This window comes from Carlito syrichta, unplaced genomic scaffold (genome assembly GCF_000164805.1).
Source record: "Carlito syrichta isolate Samal-C Ts95f unplaced genomic scaffold, Tarsius_syrichta-2.0.1 Scaffold316501, whole genome shotgun sequence".
In the NCBI taxonomy this organism is placed as follows: Eukaryota; Metazoa; Chordata; class Mammalia; order Primates; family Tarsiidae; genus Carlito; species Carlito syrichta.
In genome coordinates, this window is record NW_007260597.1 from 777834 (window position 1) to 795288 (window position 17455).

The 17455-nt window shown below is 36.8% G+C and overlaps 1 protein-coding gene across 1 annotated transcript in view; it reads left to right on the forward strand.

Moving 5' to 3' along the window:
* CNTN3 (contactin 3) overlaps positions 1-17455 on the forward strand; it is a 262835-nt gene that overhangs the window by 184448 nt on the left and 60932 nt on the right. The window contains exons 11-12 of the mRNA XM_021707315.1: positions 6775-6902; positions 9661-9836. Of these exons, the coding sequence (XP_021562990.1) occupies positions 6775-6902; positions 9661-9836 (304 nt within the window). The remainder of the gene's footprint in view (positions 1-6774; positions 6903-9660; positions 9837-17455) is intronic.

Sequence of the window (17455 nt, forward strand, 5' to 3'; positions counted from 1 at the left end):
CCTCAACCTTCCAAGTAGCCGGAATTACAGGCATGCGCTACCACGCTCGGCTGATTTTTTGATTTATTGTAGAGATGAGGTTTCAAAAAAAATAGTTGGGCGTGGTAGCACGCACCTGCAGTTGCAGTTACTTGGAAGGCTGAGGCGGAAGGATCACTGGAGCCCAGCAAGTCGAGGCCGTGGTGGCCGGGAGTGGCCACTGCACTCAGTCTGGGTGACAGAATGAGACTCCAACTAAAAAAAAAAAAAAAAAAAAAAAAAGACACAAGACTCTTGAGGAGTAAATAGGCCAAATTACTTTTAGCTAACTTTCATGAATGTTACTTTTCACGTGCATGTTCTTAATAAACTTAAAATGCACATTAAGTTTATGCTCAGTGTCCAGAACCTGGGGTACAGAGAAGGTACCGCTGTGTAAGTGGAGAGTCAAATGTTCAAAGAGTCTATTGAACTAGATTAAGGTTTATATTACCTTATTGAAGGTAGGTTGGCTCACCAGAACCTGAGCCTGAATAGATGATAGTCAACCCTCTGTGTGGAGGAGGGACAAGAAAGTTCAGGATATCAGAACTGAGATTTTTCTTGGAAAATAGACTGGGACTAACTCCATTGTATGAACAAAAGTGTGACCCAAGACCCATGCTCTTGAGCTATGCAACACTGGCACTCTATTTTTATGCAAGATAATTAAGATAATTTTTCAGGAATCAGTCATGAAATGTACAGTCATTATAAAAGAAAATCTCAATAGGGCATTTCTATAAGTACTAACATTGAAACATCTAAGACAAAATGTCCAAACATACTTCTGTGTCAGTGGATGAACTGAATTGCTAGCAGGCCTTCCTAATCTGAGGCCCATAGAAACTTAGATAATCTGATGCTTCCTCAGCTGCCTGAAAACTTCTGTTTTGCGTGCCCTTGTGTGTGTGTGTGTGTGTGTGTGTGTGTGTGTGTGTGTGTGTGTGTGTGTGTTTGCATGCATTTGTCCTGCAGAGAGGGCTCTAAGATTTTTCAGCTGCTCAAAGAATTTGTGTCCTAGAAAGGTTAAAAATACTGCATAAGATTATAAATGAACTACTTAAATATTGATGGGTATTAATAAAAGAGGTTGACTTTGGGATTGGAATAAAGTGATTAAACTATCTTGCAAGAACTCAGCAGCAGGGCGGTGTCTGTTAGACCACTCTTGATTTGTGTTAAAAACTTGTCCTCTCTACATAGAAGATTGTTTCTAAATTCTTTATATTTATTGAAACAACAAATATTTATTGAAAAAATATTATGTACAAACCAACAGTATTTTATAGCTTGTATCTTTTACAGATTTGTGAACTCTAGCTGAGAATTAATTTAAAGGAGTTATACAGAATTCTTTTTTTTTTTTTTTGAGTTGGAGTCTCACTCTGTCACCCAGACTGGAGTGCAGTGGCCGCTCCCAGTCACCGCAGCCTCGACCTGCTGGGCTCCGGCGATGCTTCTGCCTCAGCCTTCCAAGTAGCTGGAACTACAGGCGCGCGCTACCACGCCCGGCTAATTTTTGACTTATTGTAGAGATGAGGTCTCGCCAAGTTGCCCAGGCGGGTCTCGAGCCCGCGGGCTCAGGTAATCCACTCACCTCAGCCTCCCAAAGTGCTGGGATTACAGGCTGAGCCACCGAGCCCGGCTCAGAATTCTTAGATAAGTTACCCAGCCTGACTTAAGAATAGATGAGAAACTGGATGCTTCCACAAATCTTGGCGTCAGACATTGTACCATCTTGTCAGAGCAGTTTCTGGAATAAATGATGAGTGCACTAATCATTAGTTTTGTCTTTTTATTGCAAATCAAAGTCTGGAGAGGGAGATTCCAATGGACATAACTTAAAATGCTGTTTCTCAAGGGGCAGTTCCTGCATCCACAGCACCAACATTTCCTGGGAACTTGTTATAAATGCAAATTCTTGCACCACCATCCCAGACCTTGTCTGGTGGTGAACCAAGCAGTGGGTATTTTAAGGAGTCCTCCAGGTGACTAGTGCACAGTAATGTTTGAAAAATACCAACTTAATTCATGTGTCTACCCCACGACTTGACTAGGACAGGGAACCATGATTCGTAGCCCTACCAAGACTGCACACAATAGGAAAAAAGAATTCCTCAAAGGAAGATCAGTGATCATTCCCAAAGAATGATGAATCAATTCTGGCAGCCAGAAAAATATTAGCATCCTCTATCTCCTTTGAGTTGATGAAGTTTTCCTCATGCGTATAATGCAAATATCTTACACTTTAGCATTCCTGCTGGAAGATTCCTGTTGGATCTTTCTCTGGCCTGTCCCCAGAGAACGTGTCTGACTCCTGAGTTTCTGTGAGAGACCCTGGCATTGTAGCTCAGCTCTTTCCCGTCTTTTTTGTTGTCTGCCTGCATGGGGAGAGTGAAAATATTTTGCTGTTCTCTTTACCATGCAATAAGGGGGTTTGCTTTTATGGGGAGTACCAGTGGTTGTGCCAGGGAAGTTGTCTGCCTAATTCTGGGATGAAGTAATGGGAAAACATTGTTGCTCACCTAAGCAGTTTTGAATCAGCTTTATCTGTAATGTAAGTAATGAAGCCAACATTTTGATTTTCATTAATTAGACTCATGAATCTATCTCTGAGGCAGAAAAGGATAGTGTCAAGTATGGAGAGGGAGGCTTTCAACCTTAGTAATTATCCCCTTTGAAGTTTTATTCTAATATATAAACCGTCAGAGAATTGTTTGTCTCAGTTGTCTGTTTTTTTTTTTTTTTTGCTTGTGCTACTACCTCATGCATCTGAGTATTTATACTTTTTGCAAATACTCCTTTATATAAGGATGCAAATGTTTCAAATGGATTGCTGTCTGGGCCTCGTGAATTACTTAAATGAATAGTTGTATATAATCATTTAGATTGCAAAAATCCCTTTTTAGGGGCCTTTCTTCTGGTTTAGTTCATTTTAGAAGGAAAAACTATTGAGTCACTGTCACAAAAATGAATTGAGCTCTAGATACATTTGTCATGATAATATGCATTTGGAAATATCTTATAGGAGTTAAAATGTTCCTTTAATGTTGATTCTCTTCTTACAAATAGTAGTACATATTAATTGATATGAATTCAGTATGTTTCTCTAGGCAATCAAGTGAAGCCAAGGTCCTTCTTCTTTAGGATCTCAGGTGTCTGTTCCATGGAGTTTGTGTGTTCAACAAAATAACAAAGCTGCTTATTACGAGCCTGGTGCTTACTCGAAGTTACAATAATTAACTGCTGAATCTTCTCCACTCTGCTTCTTCTCCTTTCCTTGGAGATTTGCTAACCAATAAATCACTAAACTAACACTGTTGAATTTATAAGATGAAAGCCAAAATGGTATAGGTAAAAGAATGAGAAGCTGAATATTATTTGCCTAAATACTATTTGCAGATAATCTTTGAACTCAAGGGGGAGCAGTTATCCCGCCAAACCTGTGGGGGTGAGAGCAGTTATAAATGAGCACGTAGACTTATATGCTCTTTTTCTCTGACGCTTATTTTCTCATATGTTTTCATCAATATGTATTTGCTTTTCTTGACTGTCATTATTTATTCTGTAATATATGCATTGTGAGTACTTTTCTCTTACTGCTAATTGTAAGCATCCATCTCTTAGAAAATGTACTCAGGAAGTGCCATCCAAAATAGCCTTGTTATTTTCTGTATAGCAGTTTAATCATTACGATCTCATGTGATCACATCTCTGCTGAGATATGCCTCCTAAAAAAATGTAGAGTTGCAGTGTGCTTGTTAAAATTCCAGTTGAATAAATTGCCATAATATTTGGAAGAGCATAAGCAGGGGAAAAACAATATTTTCATAAATCCTGCTTTGCCTCCATAATACTCCATACTTTTCCCATTCTAAAACATACTGTGTTATTGTGGATGCTTAAATGTCATCATCAAGTGCAGGTCAATGTTGCCTAGACAACAGTACACTTTTTGAGCAAATAGTTTTCTAACAGTCATAAATGCAGTGCCATCACCAAATTACAGCATGGGCCATTAGAGCAGCTTAGAGTGATTACATTTACTTATCCCAAAACTACTCATAGACTGCACAAAGTTAAGTGAAATAATTGATCTTCTACCACAAAAGAAAAGATCAATAAAAACATACATATGAAGGTAGATCATAAAACTGATTAAAGAAAATGCCACAGTGATTTACATGGCACATTTCTCAAAGCAAACCAGAGTGCCACATTTCTGAATGTTAATCTTATAAATCGTCATTTAACTTTTTGTGCCAAGACCAGAGTCACTCATTGTTATCTGCATTTTCAACTCTACCCATTTGCAGAAAAACTTGTTCTCAGAAAGCTTAGAAAGCAATTTCATTTATAGTGAAGTGGTATAAAATTTTCACTTTGAGTCTCTGTAGGGAAGCATGGGTTATTGAAGGTTTTCTGTTGAGAAACGATTACTCTGTCCATTTGCTGAATATTGTTTATTTTTATATTGTGCGAAATACTCTGTGGGCCTCTTAGAATTTACTGGAAGAACCAATTTAGGAAGAAAATATCCAATTAGCTCAAAATTTTACAATACACACAGAGTTTGCATTCTTTGAGAGGCAATACATTTGCTTTGGAGTCTTTATATGACTATTAAGGTATTAGGTCTTGCCTTTGAAGCTTCCTCATTTCAACATGGTCATGATTTGCTTGATTTGAAGTTTGCTTGATTAAAGTTGCTAAACTTCACTGCAGCCTGGAACTCCTGAGCTCAAGGGTTCCTTGGCCTTCCAAAGTGCTGGGATTATAGGCATGAGCCACAACCCAGCCAGATTTAAATTTCTTTGTTACCATGTTCCTCAAAACTTCCAGTTTATATCCTAAAGTTTTATTCATTTTTAGTTCTGTGCAGGGATTCCTCTTTTGGTTATTAACACATAGTCATTTTTTAAAAATTGTTCTCTGTTAGGTTAAGATATAAAAATGATTTTTTTAGGTTTTTGATTATCTCTTCCAGGAAAGTGATGGGCTTGCATTTTGTACCCAACAAAATGCATTTCAACCTTCAGGGTCCCTTGAGGGATATCAGATATTGCACCTTTTTTTTTTTTACAGATTGCTAGAAAAGTTATTGGGATTTTTAACCTTTCTATGCAGTTTCTCAAGTTGAAATGTAATGCTATGTGTTCCATGATTAATATTCTAGGCCACTGCTCTCAATCCTTTTTGTGAAAGAAACAAAAAAAAAAGATCACATAAACAACAAACATAGCTCTACCCAGGATTATGAACCTGTGTGCTAGCTCTAATTCTATAATTCCACCATGATGATTCCACATTCTTACTCAAGAACGTGCAATCAGAATGCAAATGAAAGTAAGTAACGGTCTATAAAAGAATATATATATATACACATATAACATAAATTCCATATCTTTTACATTTTTGATACATAAGCTTATAATGATATTTTTGGCACACACCTAAAAGTTTTGCAACAAACATGATCATATTTACAGGTGGAGTCAGTTTCTCCACTCTAGACTAATGTCCTCAGCTTCTTTCCTGTTTACTCTCCTGAATGACCCAAAAGTTGGAGGTATTTGTTGATCATGGTTTGCATATATGATGCCATGCTGACACTGGGTTTACATATATGATGTCATGTTAACAATGGCGTTACAAATATTTTTAAGTTTACCACCCATTTTCATAGAGATAGCACTCACATATCAAAGGTATGAGCCATTAAAGATAAAAGGCATTCTACATGTTAAATACATGGTATGAACAGTAATGACCTTAGGAATTCAAAGAAAGGGAATATAATTATGGGTAGACAAGTTAGACAATAAAAATACAGGGATGAGATTAATGATAGGTTAATCCCCCTCATTCTTCTTTCTTAGTTTACATGACACCTCTTCTAAGAGGCTTTTTTGAAGCACCCTATTTTGGGAACACCTCCTAAAGCAATTGCTCTCTACTTTATCCCCCTATCTCCTTCTGAGAACTCCTCAAAAGTCAGATCTTCTCATATTTGCTTTTTAAATTGCTTGTTGTCTGTGCCACTCACCAGAATATTATTTCCACAAAGGTGGAGACTTTCTATCTTGCTCTGTCTATATTCCCAGGGACTCTCCGTGGTATCAGGCACATGCAAGACACTCAGCTATGTTCCCTTAATTAGATGCTAAAGCTTTTACTCTGAGTGTATGTACAGAAACCCTACAGTAAGGTTAATTTAAGTTGTCCAGGTTCTTTGCACTAGCTTACAGGTAACCACCCAAATGTTCTTTTAAAATTTGGATTTTTATTGGGTTGAATGTGACTCTCTCAGTTCATAATGAAAGACCAGCAGCTTTCTTGTTTCTCATATACTGTTTCAACTTTGTTTTTAAAATCATGTCATGCCTACATTTTATTTTCTCCAAAGTGGTAAGGGTAACCCCATAAATAATCTACCACAGCATATATTTTTGGAAAATATGTCATACTTATTTGATAAATGCATCCCCCAATGGAGGTGTAATGTTAAGTAATGCTGCACAAAAATATCATGCAGAGTTAGAATTGGTAGAACATCTTTTCTCACTCTAGTCTGTGTGTATGAATTTTCATTCAATTTCCTTATTCCCAGAAGGCTAAGGGCTGGTTGATCATACCTTCAAAATACTAGCTTAAGGCAACACATTGCTTAAAAATAAATAAATAAGTAAAACCCATGTATTTGAAAAAAAAATGCTGTTATACATTTAATCATCTTATTTGTATTTCCTTTAGAATTTCTTTTTTAAAAGATGGAGGACTCAGAATAGCCAATGTGACTAAAGCTGATGCTGGAACTTATACCTGCACAGCAGAAAACCAGTTTGGGAAAGCAAATGGCACAACACACTTGGTTGTTACAGGTAGGTGCATTTCTTAAATATTGCTTTACATAAGGAAACACTGTGAGGTATATTATTATGGTCAAAGAAATTGTATGTTTTTCACAATGTGCCATGCACTATGAGTGTAGAACCTGTGTTTGCACTTATGTTTTTGTTGACAGCTGAAAGTCAAGGGAACAATTCTTAATATTTCGTTAGCAGAGTACAGTTTAAACAGGGAACATATTAGTCAGTGTGCTGGGACAATGGGCAGTAAGACTTAAAAATAGCATATATTGATGGTCTCTTTTTATTTTATTCTAAAGTACAATTCTATTATGTCAGATCTTTTAGGTGTACTTTCTCTTTTTTTATTTATAATTGATCTTTTCTTGAGATGTTCAAGTCCAAGAAATAACATGATATCAATAAGAATCGCTTAAAGTTGTCAATATATTTTATTTGTTTCTTCATTCATGAAAAAATGTGAGCACCCACCATGTGCCAGTTTCTTGAACTATATCAGTGAGCACATTCGTCGGAGAGACTGCCCGCATGAATCATATCTCACCAAAGTCAGAAAGAAAGTAAACAGAAGGAATAAGAAACAAGAAAATTATTAGAAGGAAAAAATTGCAAACAAGAAAGTAAAAGGGAGTGTATTTCAGGTAGTCATTTGTCTTCAAGTAGTAGCTAGGAGAAGTAAGTTAGAGCATCAGACACTGAATGATCAAAGTATACCTCTTTGAGAAGAAGAGGTTTGTGGACAGAGATTTTATGGAGATGAAGATGTCAACCAACAGATTTCTTGGGGACAGTTATGCAGACAGTTTATAGACTTTGTTAAGGCTTTATCTTTCAGCTGGATTGAGGAGTGGAGCCAGTGCAAGGATTTGAGCAGAGGAATGGCATGATATAAAATACCTTTTAAAATGAGAAGAGAATGTGGAAATCAAAGGTAGTGAGGTCTCAGGAGGTTATCCCTGTCAAGCAGGCAAGAGGGGATAATGACCCAATCGAGAGTGACCAAAGAGATACTGAGGGGATAGGGTTAGAGTATGTATATATTCTGCATGTAGAGTCAACAAGAGTTGCTGACAAATTGGATGTGAGATCTAAGAGAAAGAACAGAAGCAAGGAGGACTGCAGGGTGTTTGGTGAACAACTAGAAAATTGGATGTCGAAACAATGGTGATGGGCTTGGTTGAGACTTGGACCGCTTTGGGGAAAAGGAAGATCAGTAGTTCAGTTTGGGCATGTTGTATATGAGATGTTTATGAGGCTCTGTCTCTGTAAAGCAGATCATGAATTTACCAAGATTTCAGTGGATTAAAGTAGTATTTTTTTGCTTATGCTGAAAATCCATAATGAGTAGGCTATGCTGTTCTCATTCAGGAATAAAGGGCTTTGACTAGAAAATGCATTTCCTTATAAATCTAAATAGATTCACCATGGAAAGGGAACAAAGACACACCAAATTACCCATTAGTTTTTCCACACTTCTGTCTGTCAGTGCCACATGTAACACCTACTTACATATCATATGCCTGATTTCAAAAGTGTTAAGAATTTAATCCTACTGTGTACCCTAAAGGAAGTAATGGTGAACAACTCCCAAGTGAAGGTGCCAGGTAGGTACTTGGATATATGAATCTAGATTTGAAGAGGGAGATTGAGACAGAGATAATAAATGTAGGAGTTGTTAGCCTATAGGTAGGTACTTGAAGACAAGAGACTAGCCAAAATCCCTAGGAGAATGAGTAAAGACAAGGAATTTAAAAAATCAAAAACTGAGCATGAAACATTCCAATATTAAGAGGTTTAGGAAAAGAAGAGAGACCATAAAAAGAGACAGAAGAGGAGTGACCAGCATGATAGGAGAAAACTAAGAGAGTGTGGTTTCCCAAAAACCAATGGAGGAAAGGGAATCAAGGAGAAGACAGTGATCAAGTATAGGAGATACACCTTTGAGAGCAAGTAATATGAAACCAAAAATTTACCATTAGATATTGCAGCAGGGTTGGGGACCTTGATGAGGACATGTTGGCTGGGAGAACCGAAGCCTGTCTAGGCTGAGTGAAAGAGGAAATTGAATAGCATAACACAGACAACATGTATAAATTACTCTTTTGAAGACTTTTGCTCCAATGTGATACAAAGAAATGGGAAGTAGCAATGGGAAAGTGGAGTCAAGAGAAGTTTAATTTGCAATTGATAGATGGAAGGTAGGTGGTGAAGAATGACAGGAAGAAAGAAATGTGCATGTGGATATTTACATTGGGGAAAACTAGACATTAATTAACATTTTCACATAGCACCCCTCTTCTTGCAGCTATTCTCAGCATCTTATGTATATCTTTCAAATCTATGTTAGTATTTTAAGTGTCTGAATCTATTATATTTATATGGTAATGCATTTCTAGTCAAAGCTGGGAACATTATTTTCTATTTCTCCACTTATATTTCACAAAACAAAAAAACTAGGCCCAAATTGACTTTGTAATTTGTATTATAAGTCTTTTTTTACAGATGACTTTAATTTTTAAACATACATATCCTATAAATTCAAATATTTTAATTTCTTTAACAATAATATGTGGATCCCGTGAAATATATAATAGCTCCACATCAAAATAACTGTTTTAGTGTTGAAGACTTTTAACTAGATAGATGTATGTATATACATATGCATATACAGCCATACACACTGTGAGTTAGATGAACAGTCTGCCTGTGCAAATTGCTTTCATCATGATAAAAATGCTAAAGTTTTACTTAAAAATTATTTCCCCAACAGAACCAACAAGAATAACTTTGGCACCATCTAACATGGATGTTTCTGTTGGCGAAAGTGTCATTTTGCCCTGCCAGGTGCAGCACGACCCACTGTTAGATATCATGTTTACCTGGTATTTCAATGGGGCCCTCACGGATTTTAAGAAAGATGGTTCTCACTTTGAGAAAGTTGGTGGGGTAAGTTGTGACATTTTCCTTATACTTTTTATAGTAACGTGTCTTTGACATATTGCCTCTAAAAAAACATCTGGCATATAGGCAATGCTCTAGAAATGTCTGTTAAATGAATGATTCTGGTTGAGTGGTTCACAATTCTGTTTTGATCTAATTTTGTTTGTAATTACCAGAAAATGAGCACATTTACTTCAACCTGTAATTTTAATTAAAATTGATGTATGCTGTATTTATATTAAATGTTATTCTTCATGACAATTTTGTTGTTAGTATCTCATGGAAAGGAAAGTTTTCTTTTACAAGTGTTTATTATCAACCTCATATTTATAATGGAGTGGGAGGAAGTTATATTTGCCAAGTGTCTCATCCAGGTGTTTCTTCCCAATTAATATATCAGTCCAGGTGCTTTATCCAAATTAATCCTCACAATTGCACTGGACATTAGAAGTAAGATTTGAAAAGTTTTTTAACTTGCCCAGAGTCACTCAGCTAGTTAGTAGAACTTCCAGGCCAGATCTCTGTGTTCCCCAATACAAATGCTTTCTAATGCTCTATTCCATTCAGTCTTCTCTTTTGTAATCGTTCCACATGAGATAGAATTACAGATTTTAAGGAAAAATTGACACCTGGAGGAGAACAATTAAGAAGTGGCTCAGGGCAACCCCCTCGTCTCCCCTCCCACTGGGAGAGGTTTTCTATCTTCTCAATAAATCCTGCTTAAAAAAAAAAAAAAAAGAAGTGGTTCAATGCTGCTGGTGAGCCACCCAAGCTAACAGTAAGCCTCACAGCACATCTGTGAATCCAGAATTGCAAAACCAGTCTCTCTTGCTGGCCTGTTTACACTAACTTAAGGATAGCTTCATTCTGTTTGATTAAGAGGTCGGTGGCGGATAGTCAAGTCTGGGTTTTATCCTTAGGGAGTTAACATGTAGGCTTAACTAAGGCAGAAAACTGCATGATGGTCAGCTCAACTATATTCATTTAATAAAGACTTCTTATTCAATATATGTATATGTATACATCGGCATATTAATGTATTAAATACTCTGCAATTTAAAAGGATGGTGTAATGAGCTAAATTGTATCCTCCCAAAACAAATGTTCTTAATGTCCAATACCAGAGTGTGACCTTATTTAGAAATTGGTTTATTATAAAAGTAATTAGTTAAATTACTATAAGGCCATCCTGGAATAGGGCAGGCCCTAATCCAATACAACTGGTGTCCTTATAAAGAGAAGGAAGTTTGGATATAGATTCAGAGAGAGGAGAATGCCATGTAACACACAGACACCAAGGAATTGATGGCTCCATCATGATGAAGACAGAGATTGGAAGGATGCTGCCACAAGGCAAGGTATGCCTGGGGCTAGCAGAAGCTAGAAGAGGGGCTAGCAGAAACTAGAAGAGGTGAGGAAGGCTCTTTCCCTAGAGATTTTGGAGAGAATGTAGCCTTGCCAATGCCTTGATTTCAGACTTCAAGTCTTCAGAACTGTAAGAAGGTAAATTTCTGTTGTTTTAACTGTCCAGTTTGTATTATTTTGTTACATCAGACCTAGGAAACTAATACAGAAAAAAAGAAACATTTTAAAAGAATATTTAGATGTTTAGATACCACTCACAATTAAGCACAATTGCAGTACCATTTCTTTTTTCTATCCATTTCCATTTTCCACTTTGGAAGTACTACTTTTCTAATTGTTTAGACTGATACAAAACTATTGAGAACTCTACCAATTGCAATACAGCCCATTAACATTTCTTTTACTCTTGCTGTAAATGTCCATTTTTTTTAAAAAAAGGTCACTAATTTTTTCTATCACAACAGGAAAATGCATATACCAATATTCTCAGCCAGTTCTCTACTCCATACTAAGAATCTCTTATAATTTGCCCCTCCTTGAGCAGCTAGCATGAGAAGACTAAAAGGCTAAAATGTTACTGTTACTTTCATAAAGATCATGTATCCATTCTGGGAAAGGCTTCTCCTCTAATCCAACTCTTCTCCTCACTTTAATTCTTAGATAAAGAATTCAATTTGAAACATTAATTACCTTTGCCATATAATTATAGATGATTATGTTTGTGATTGATTTATCGGCTAAATTGTAAGCTGTTGATAATAGTTTCTCCAATGCAGTGTCCCCCATCTTAGCTAATGCTAAATAATTATGTAGTGAAAGATTGAAAATTCAGAGTAGTTTGATTGTAACATACATCAAACAGTTGCAAAGAAGCACTCACTAGGACTGAGCTAGAAAGAAAGCTAGACTGCTTTCTTTCAGAAGAGCTTGGAGTTAAGAACATTCAGGTTTATAATATAATTTAACTATTCTGATTTGCACAGCACTGATAGGTTCTACAGAAGGCATAAAGTCATCTCTGTACAAGAGTCAGGTATCTGAAACGTGAAATTTCATAAATTAATGCTATCACTTGCCAATTCTGTTCTTTCTCTAACATTCTGGTTCATGGCCTATGAATTTTTTATTGACTCATGCCATTAGTAACTTAATATTCTCCTATCAGTATAAAATGGTAAGCCAGACAAGATGACATTACCCTTAAGCACAGGCAATTAAGTAAATCGGTTTTCTGTTGCATGAGAAGGGAATCATATAACAACTCTTGTCCTCTGATTGTGTATTCATTGCAGCATACACATTAATAGCAAGATAGTCTGCTTGTCGTTTTTCCCAGTGGGGTCATAGATATATTCCCTGTTTTCAAAAGGAGAAAAACGTGAGCAAGGAGGCTGGTAAGGAGGTTGCCTAGAAAGATAGTAAGAGTCATGTTTTAAAAGGGAGGAGGGGTCATTCAGATTTTGGAAGATCCAACTCATAGTTTTGAACTGATTCAGCCAGTTATCAGAACTATGCTAGGCAGTCTACTCATTAATTTTCTTTAAAAACACACACCTTTTAGGAAAAATCTGTAAGCTCAAAAAGCTTCAATAATTTAACCCGCATCTATTGTGTAGATTTGACCATCATGTCAAAGGAGCACGATGACACTAGTTACAGGATTCTGCACTGTTGGAATTATACATTCAGTAAAGCTTATGAAACCACACACACAAAGGAGAAGTAGGGGTTCAAAGATGTGCCTCAGTCTTTGCTCCTGGGACAAATCAGCCATGTAGTTAAATCAGCAGGAAAATACTTCCATTCATGCCTCCATTTGCCAAGAAAAGCACAGGTATAGTGTGATTAGAGAAGTGGAAATTTGTGTTCAGATAGACAAGGGTTTTAGGTGCTGTTGCTTACTAGATGACGTGAATGGGTGAGTCACATAACATTTTATTTCTTATATTTTGATCTCCTTACCACAGTTTTTAGTATAGTCATGTATCATTTAGTGACATTGATACTGTCTAAGAAATGCATTATTAGGCTATTTTGTTTTGTGAATATCATAGAATATACTTACAGGAACTCAGATGGTCTAGCTGACCATACACTTAAGCTCAATGATGTAACCTATTTCTCCTAGGCTACAAACCTGTATGGCTAGTGACTGTCCTGAATACCATGGACAATTGTAACACAGTGCTAAGTATTTAGCATCTAAACATATCTAGATATTGAAAAGATATAGTAAAAATACAGCATAAAGGATTTTAAAAGATAGACCTTTATAGGGCACTTACCATGAGAGGAACTTGCAAGACTGGAATTTGCTTGGGTTAGTCAGTGAGTGAGTGGTGAGTGAATGTGAAGGCCTAGTACATTACTGTACACTACTATAGATTTACAGTAGTACATCACTGTACACTACTTAGGCTAAAACACATTAGGCTAAAACACAGCTGTAAAAAAATATTTTCGATTTTAAATTTTTAAAAATTTAACCTTTTTTGTTAAAACAAAGATATATTGGGCAACCTCTTCGGGTCCTCTCCCACCGTGGGAGCTTCTCTTTCCTCTCAATAAGTCCTGATTTTTCACTAAAATAAATAAATAAATAAATAAATGAAACAAAGATTTATTAATCTAGACCTACACAGGGTCAGGATCATCAATATCACTGTCATCCACCTCCACATCTTATCCCACTGAAAGGTCAGGGGCAAGAACAAGCATGGACCCACCATTTCCTATGGCAGAATACCTCCTGAAGGCCTTGTCTGAAGGCTGTTTTACAGTTAACCTTTTCTTTTCTATAAGTAAAAGGAGTACACTCTAAAATAACTATAAAAAGTACAGTATAGTAAATACATTAACTACTAACGAGCTCATTTATGATCATTATCAAGTGTTATGTTCCATGCAAATTATATGTACTATGCTATTATACAACTGGCAGCCCAGCAGGTTTGTTTATACCAGCATCACCATAAAAACATCAGTTGTGCATTGTGCTATGACAGTGGCTACAGTGTTAGTAGGCGATAAGAATTTTTCAATTAAAATCTTGTGGAGACCAACATCATATGTGCCGTCTGTTGATGACCAAAAAGTCATCATGTGGCACGCCACTGTATTTGCTGTATTCCCTCCTACCATGAGATCCTTTCCTGTTTTTTGCATAGATGTCTAGATATTTCTGTCTAGATATCTTCATATAAATGGTGTGTATCTAGGTAAGAATGTATATACTCACAGGTATATCCTCTTATTTCATATATGCACAATTATCAGAAGAAACTCAGGTCCAGCAATATGTTTATGGTGGTGTTCTATCATATTCATATTTAATAGCAGAATTTTACTCCTTACTTTAGCCAGAGGGAGAGAGAGAGAAAGGAGGGGCCTTCCATTATTTACCCCAGTATAACATCTTTGTTCCCCTCCTTTTAAATAGAACTTAGCTTCCACTGATAGGAAAAGGGAAGTAGTATCCCAAAGTTCACAAGAAGCAAAAGAATACTGTTGGCAGCCATATAAAGACCTAGGGCCTGACAATTTAAGGATGATTTTAGGGACATCTAAGAATAATTTTGACATGCTCAGTAAGCTATCTTTTGGGCTCAGATGCAATATTCAATGAAGGCTAACCATAGATAGAAATTTTCTCAACTAAACATGCTAGGAATTCGCTGTATATTGTAAGGATGTTTAAATATATATGCTTTGATAAACCTGATGTTGTGCAGGTACTTTAGAAATGAAGAATGTCTAGAACCCAGCTGTATAGCTTTGCAAACACTTTGTGGAATTAGATCTATGATGAATTAGAATGTGTGTGGATAAAAGTCACTGAAAGCAATAAGAACTTTAGCAGTGACAACCAATCTGCCATTCATTTAAATGGCTTACTTCAATATGATTTATTTCCCATAAGTCACAGTCTCACTCTACTTGCAGCAGCTACTCATGAGCTTGAGACTTGATGTATTTTTCAGCTTTCACTGGTAGAAAAGAATATTTTTGAAATTGATCCTTTGTGTGTAATAATATAAGTCATCACTTTGACTTGATTTATTTCATAAAATTATTTGGGTATGAGGACTAAAAGTTTGAAAACACCAGTTTTGTTTTGTTTTTTACAGCACAATGGTATGTAAAAGATTATATGTGAAGCAAAGCATTCATTTTTCAAACAACTTCTGGAGATATTCTAAGTTTTAAAAATCTCCTCCTTGGACTATCTCATACATTTTGTAACTTCTCCAAATTCAAAGCGTCAACTGGCTTGAAAGGACCATTAAGAGAATGTACCTAATAACAAGCCCATAAAGGGGAGGACCAAACTCAAAGAGTTATTACTAATCTTGAATATACTTCCCTGAAGCATATCTCTTCCCATGATGCTATTTGGGATAAAGAAAGAAGGATTCCGCAGTTCCAGCTGGAAAAAGGGAAGTGCAAAAAACGTTTGACTTTTAGTTATTTTCCTAATTCATCATTTACTCAATTAGGCAAATAGAAGTTCAAAATGTGATTGATATCCTAAAGCTGTGTTTATCAAGCACAATATTTATTAAGATGAATAGTCCAACTCATCTGAAAACCCTGTGACGTAGACTTAAATTTTCTTCTTTTAAGTCTCTTTAAAAATTTTATTTTAAATATGTGGGGTATATTCAGGATTAAGTATGCAAGTGGTCATCATGCAGGTAAAGTTTGGACCTCCCTTTGGTCCCCACTTTGCCTGGTTTCAGATCAGGTACACTTTTTAGGGGGAGTCTCACTCTGTCTCCCAGGCTGGAGGGCAGTGACACACTCCCAGCCACTGCAGCCTCGACCTGCTGAGCTCAGGTGAACCTTCCACCTCAACCCTCCAAGTAGCTGGAGCTACAGGCATGCAAAATCACGCCCAGCTAATTTTTTATTTATTGTAGAGATGAGGTCTCGCCAAGCTGCCTAGGCTGATGTCGAGCCCATGGGCTCAGGCAGTCCTCTCACCTTGGCCTCCCAAAGTGCTGGGATTATACATGTGAGCCACTGCACCCAGGCGGGTGCCGTTATTAGTGTACCCGCCCCCCATCCCCTGGCAGTTTCTAGCTACTGCCAATCCCTTTCTTATAGTATTATGGTAAATGTTCAGGGTCTGCTTATGAGTCAGAACATGTGGTACGCAGTTCTTGGTTTCTGTGAGAAATCACTGAGTATTACAGACTCTAAATCCATCCAAGTTGCTGTGAAGTCCATAATTTTGTTCTTCTTTATGGTTGCATAATATTCCATCATATATATGTACCACATTTTTTTTTTATCCAGTCCTGTTTTGATGGGAAGCATAGTTGGTTCCATGTTTTGCTATTGTAAATAGTGCTGTAATAAATATGTGTGCAGGTATCTTTTTGGTAGAGTGATTTAAATTCCTCCTGGTATATTTTCAGAAGGATTATTGGATCATATGGAAGGTCAATTTCTAGTTCTTTTAGGAATCGCCACACTGTTTTCCATAGATGTTGAACTAGTTAACATTCCTACCAACAGTGTAGAAGAGTTCCCTTTTCTCTTTATCCTCACCAGCATCCGTTGTTTTTTGTTTTATTAATGATGGCCATTTTTTTTTCATTAATCAGTATTTTTTATTATGGTTTTGTGGGGTACAGTTAAGGGTTAGGTGTACAATGACGTTTCATTCAGGCACCCTGTAGATAAGAAGTGTTTTCCCATCTCCCAACAGATATTTGCTACTGTTAATCCCATCCCCCTCCCCCCATAGTTTCCCAGTACCATCAGTCATTTTCTTATAGTATTGCATTGGATGTTCAAGGTCCATTATATGAGTGAGAACATGTGATATTCGGATTTTTGTTTTTGTGAGAGGTCACTCAGTATTATAGACTCTAGTTCCATCCAGGTTGCAGCGAAATTCATGATTTTGTTCTTTTTTATGGCTGCATAGTATTCCATCGTGAATATGTACCACATTTTTTTAATCCAGTCCTCTTTTGATGGGCAGCATGGTTGTTTCCAGGTTCTTGCTATTGTGAACAATGCTGCGATAAACATACGTGTGCAGGTATCTTTTTTATAGAGTGATTTGTGTTCTTCAGGGTATATTCCCAGTAGGGGGATTGCAGGGTCATATGGAAGGTCAATTTTTAGAGCTTTTAGGAATCGCCACACTGCTTTCCACAGAGGTTGCACTAGTTTACACTCCCACCAACAGTATAGAAGTGTTCCCTTTTCACCACACCCTCTCCAGCAGCTTTTTGTTTTTGAGATGT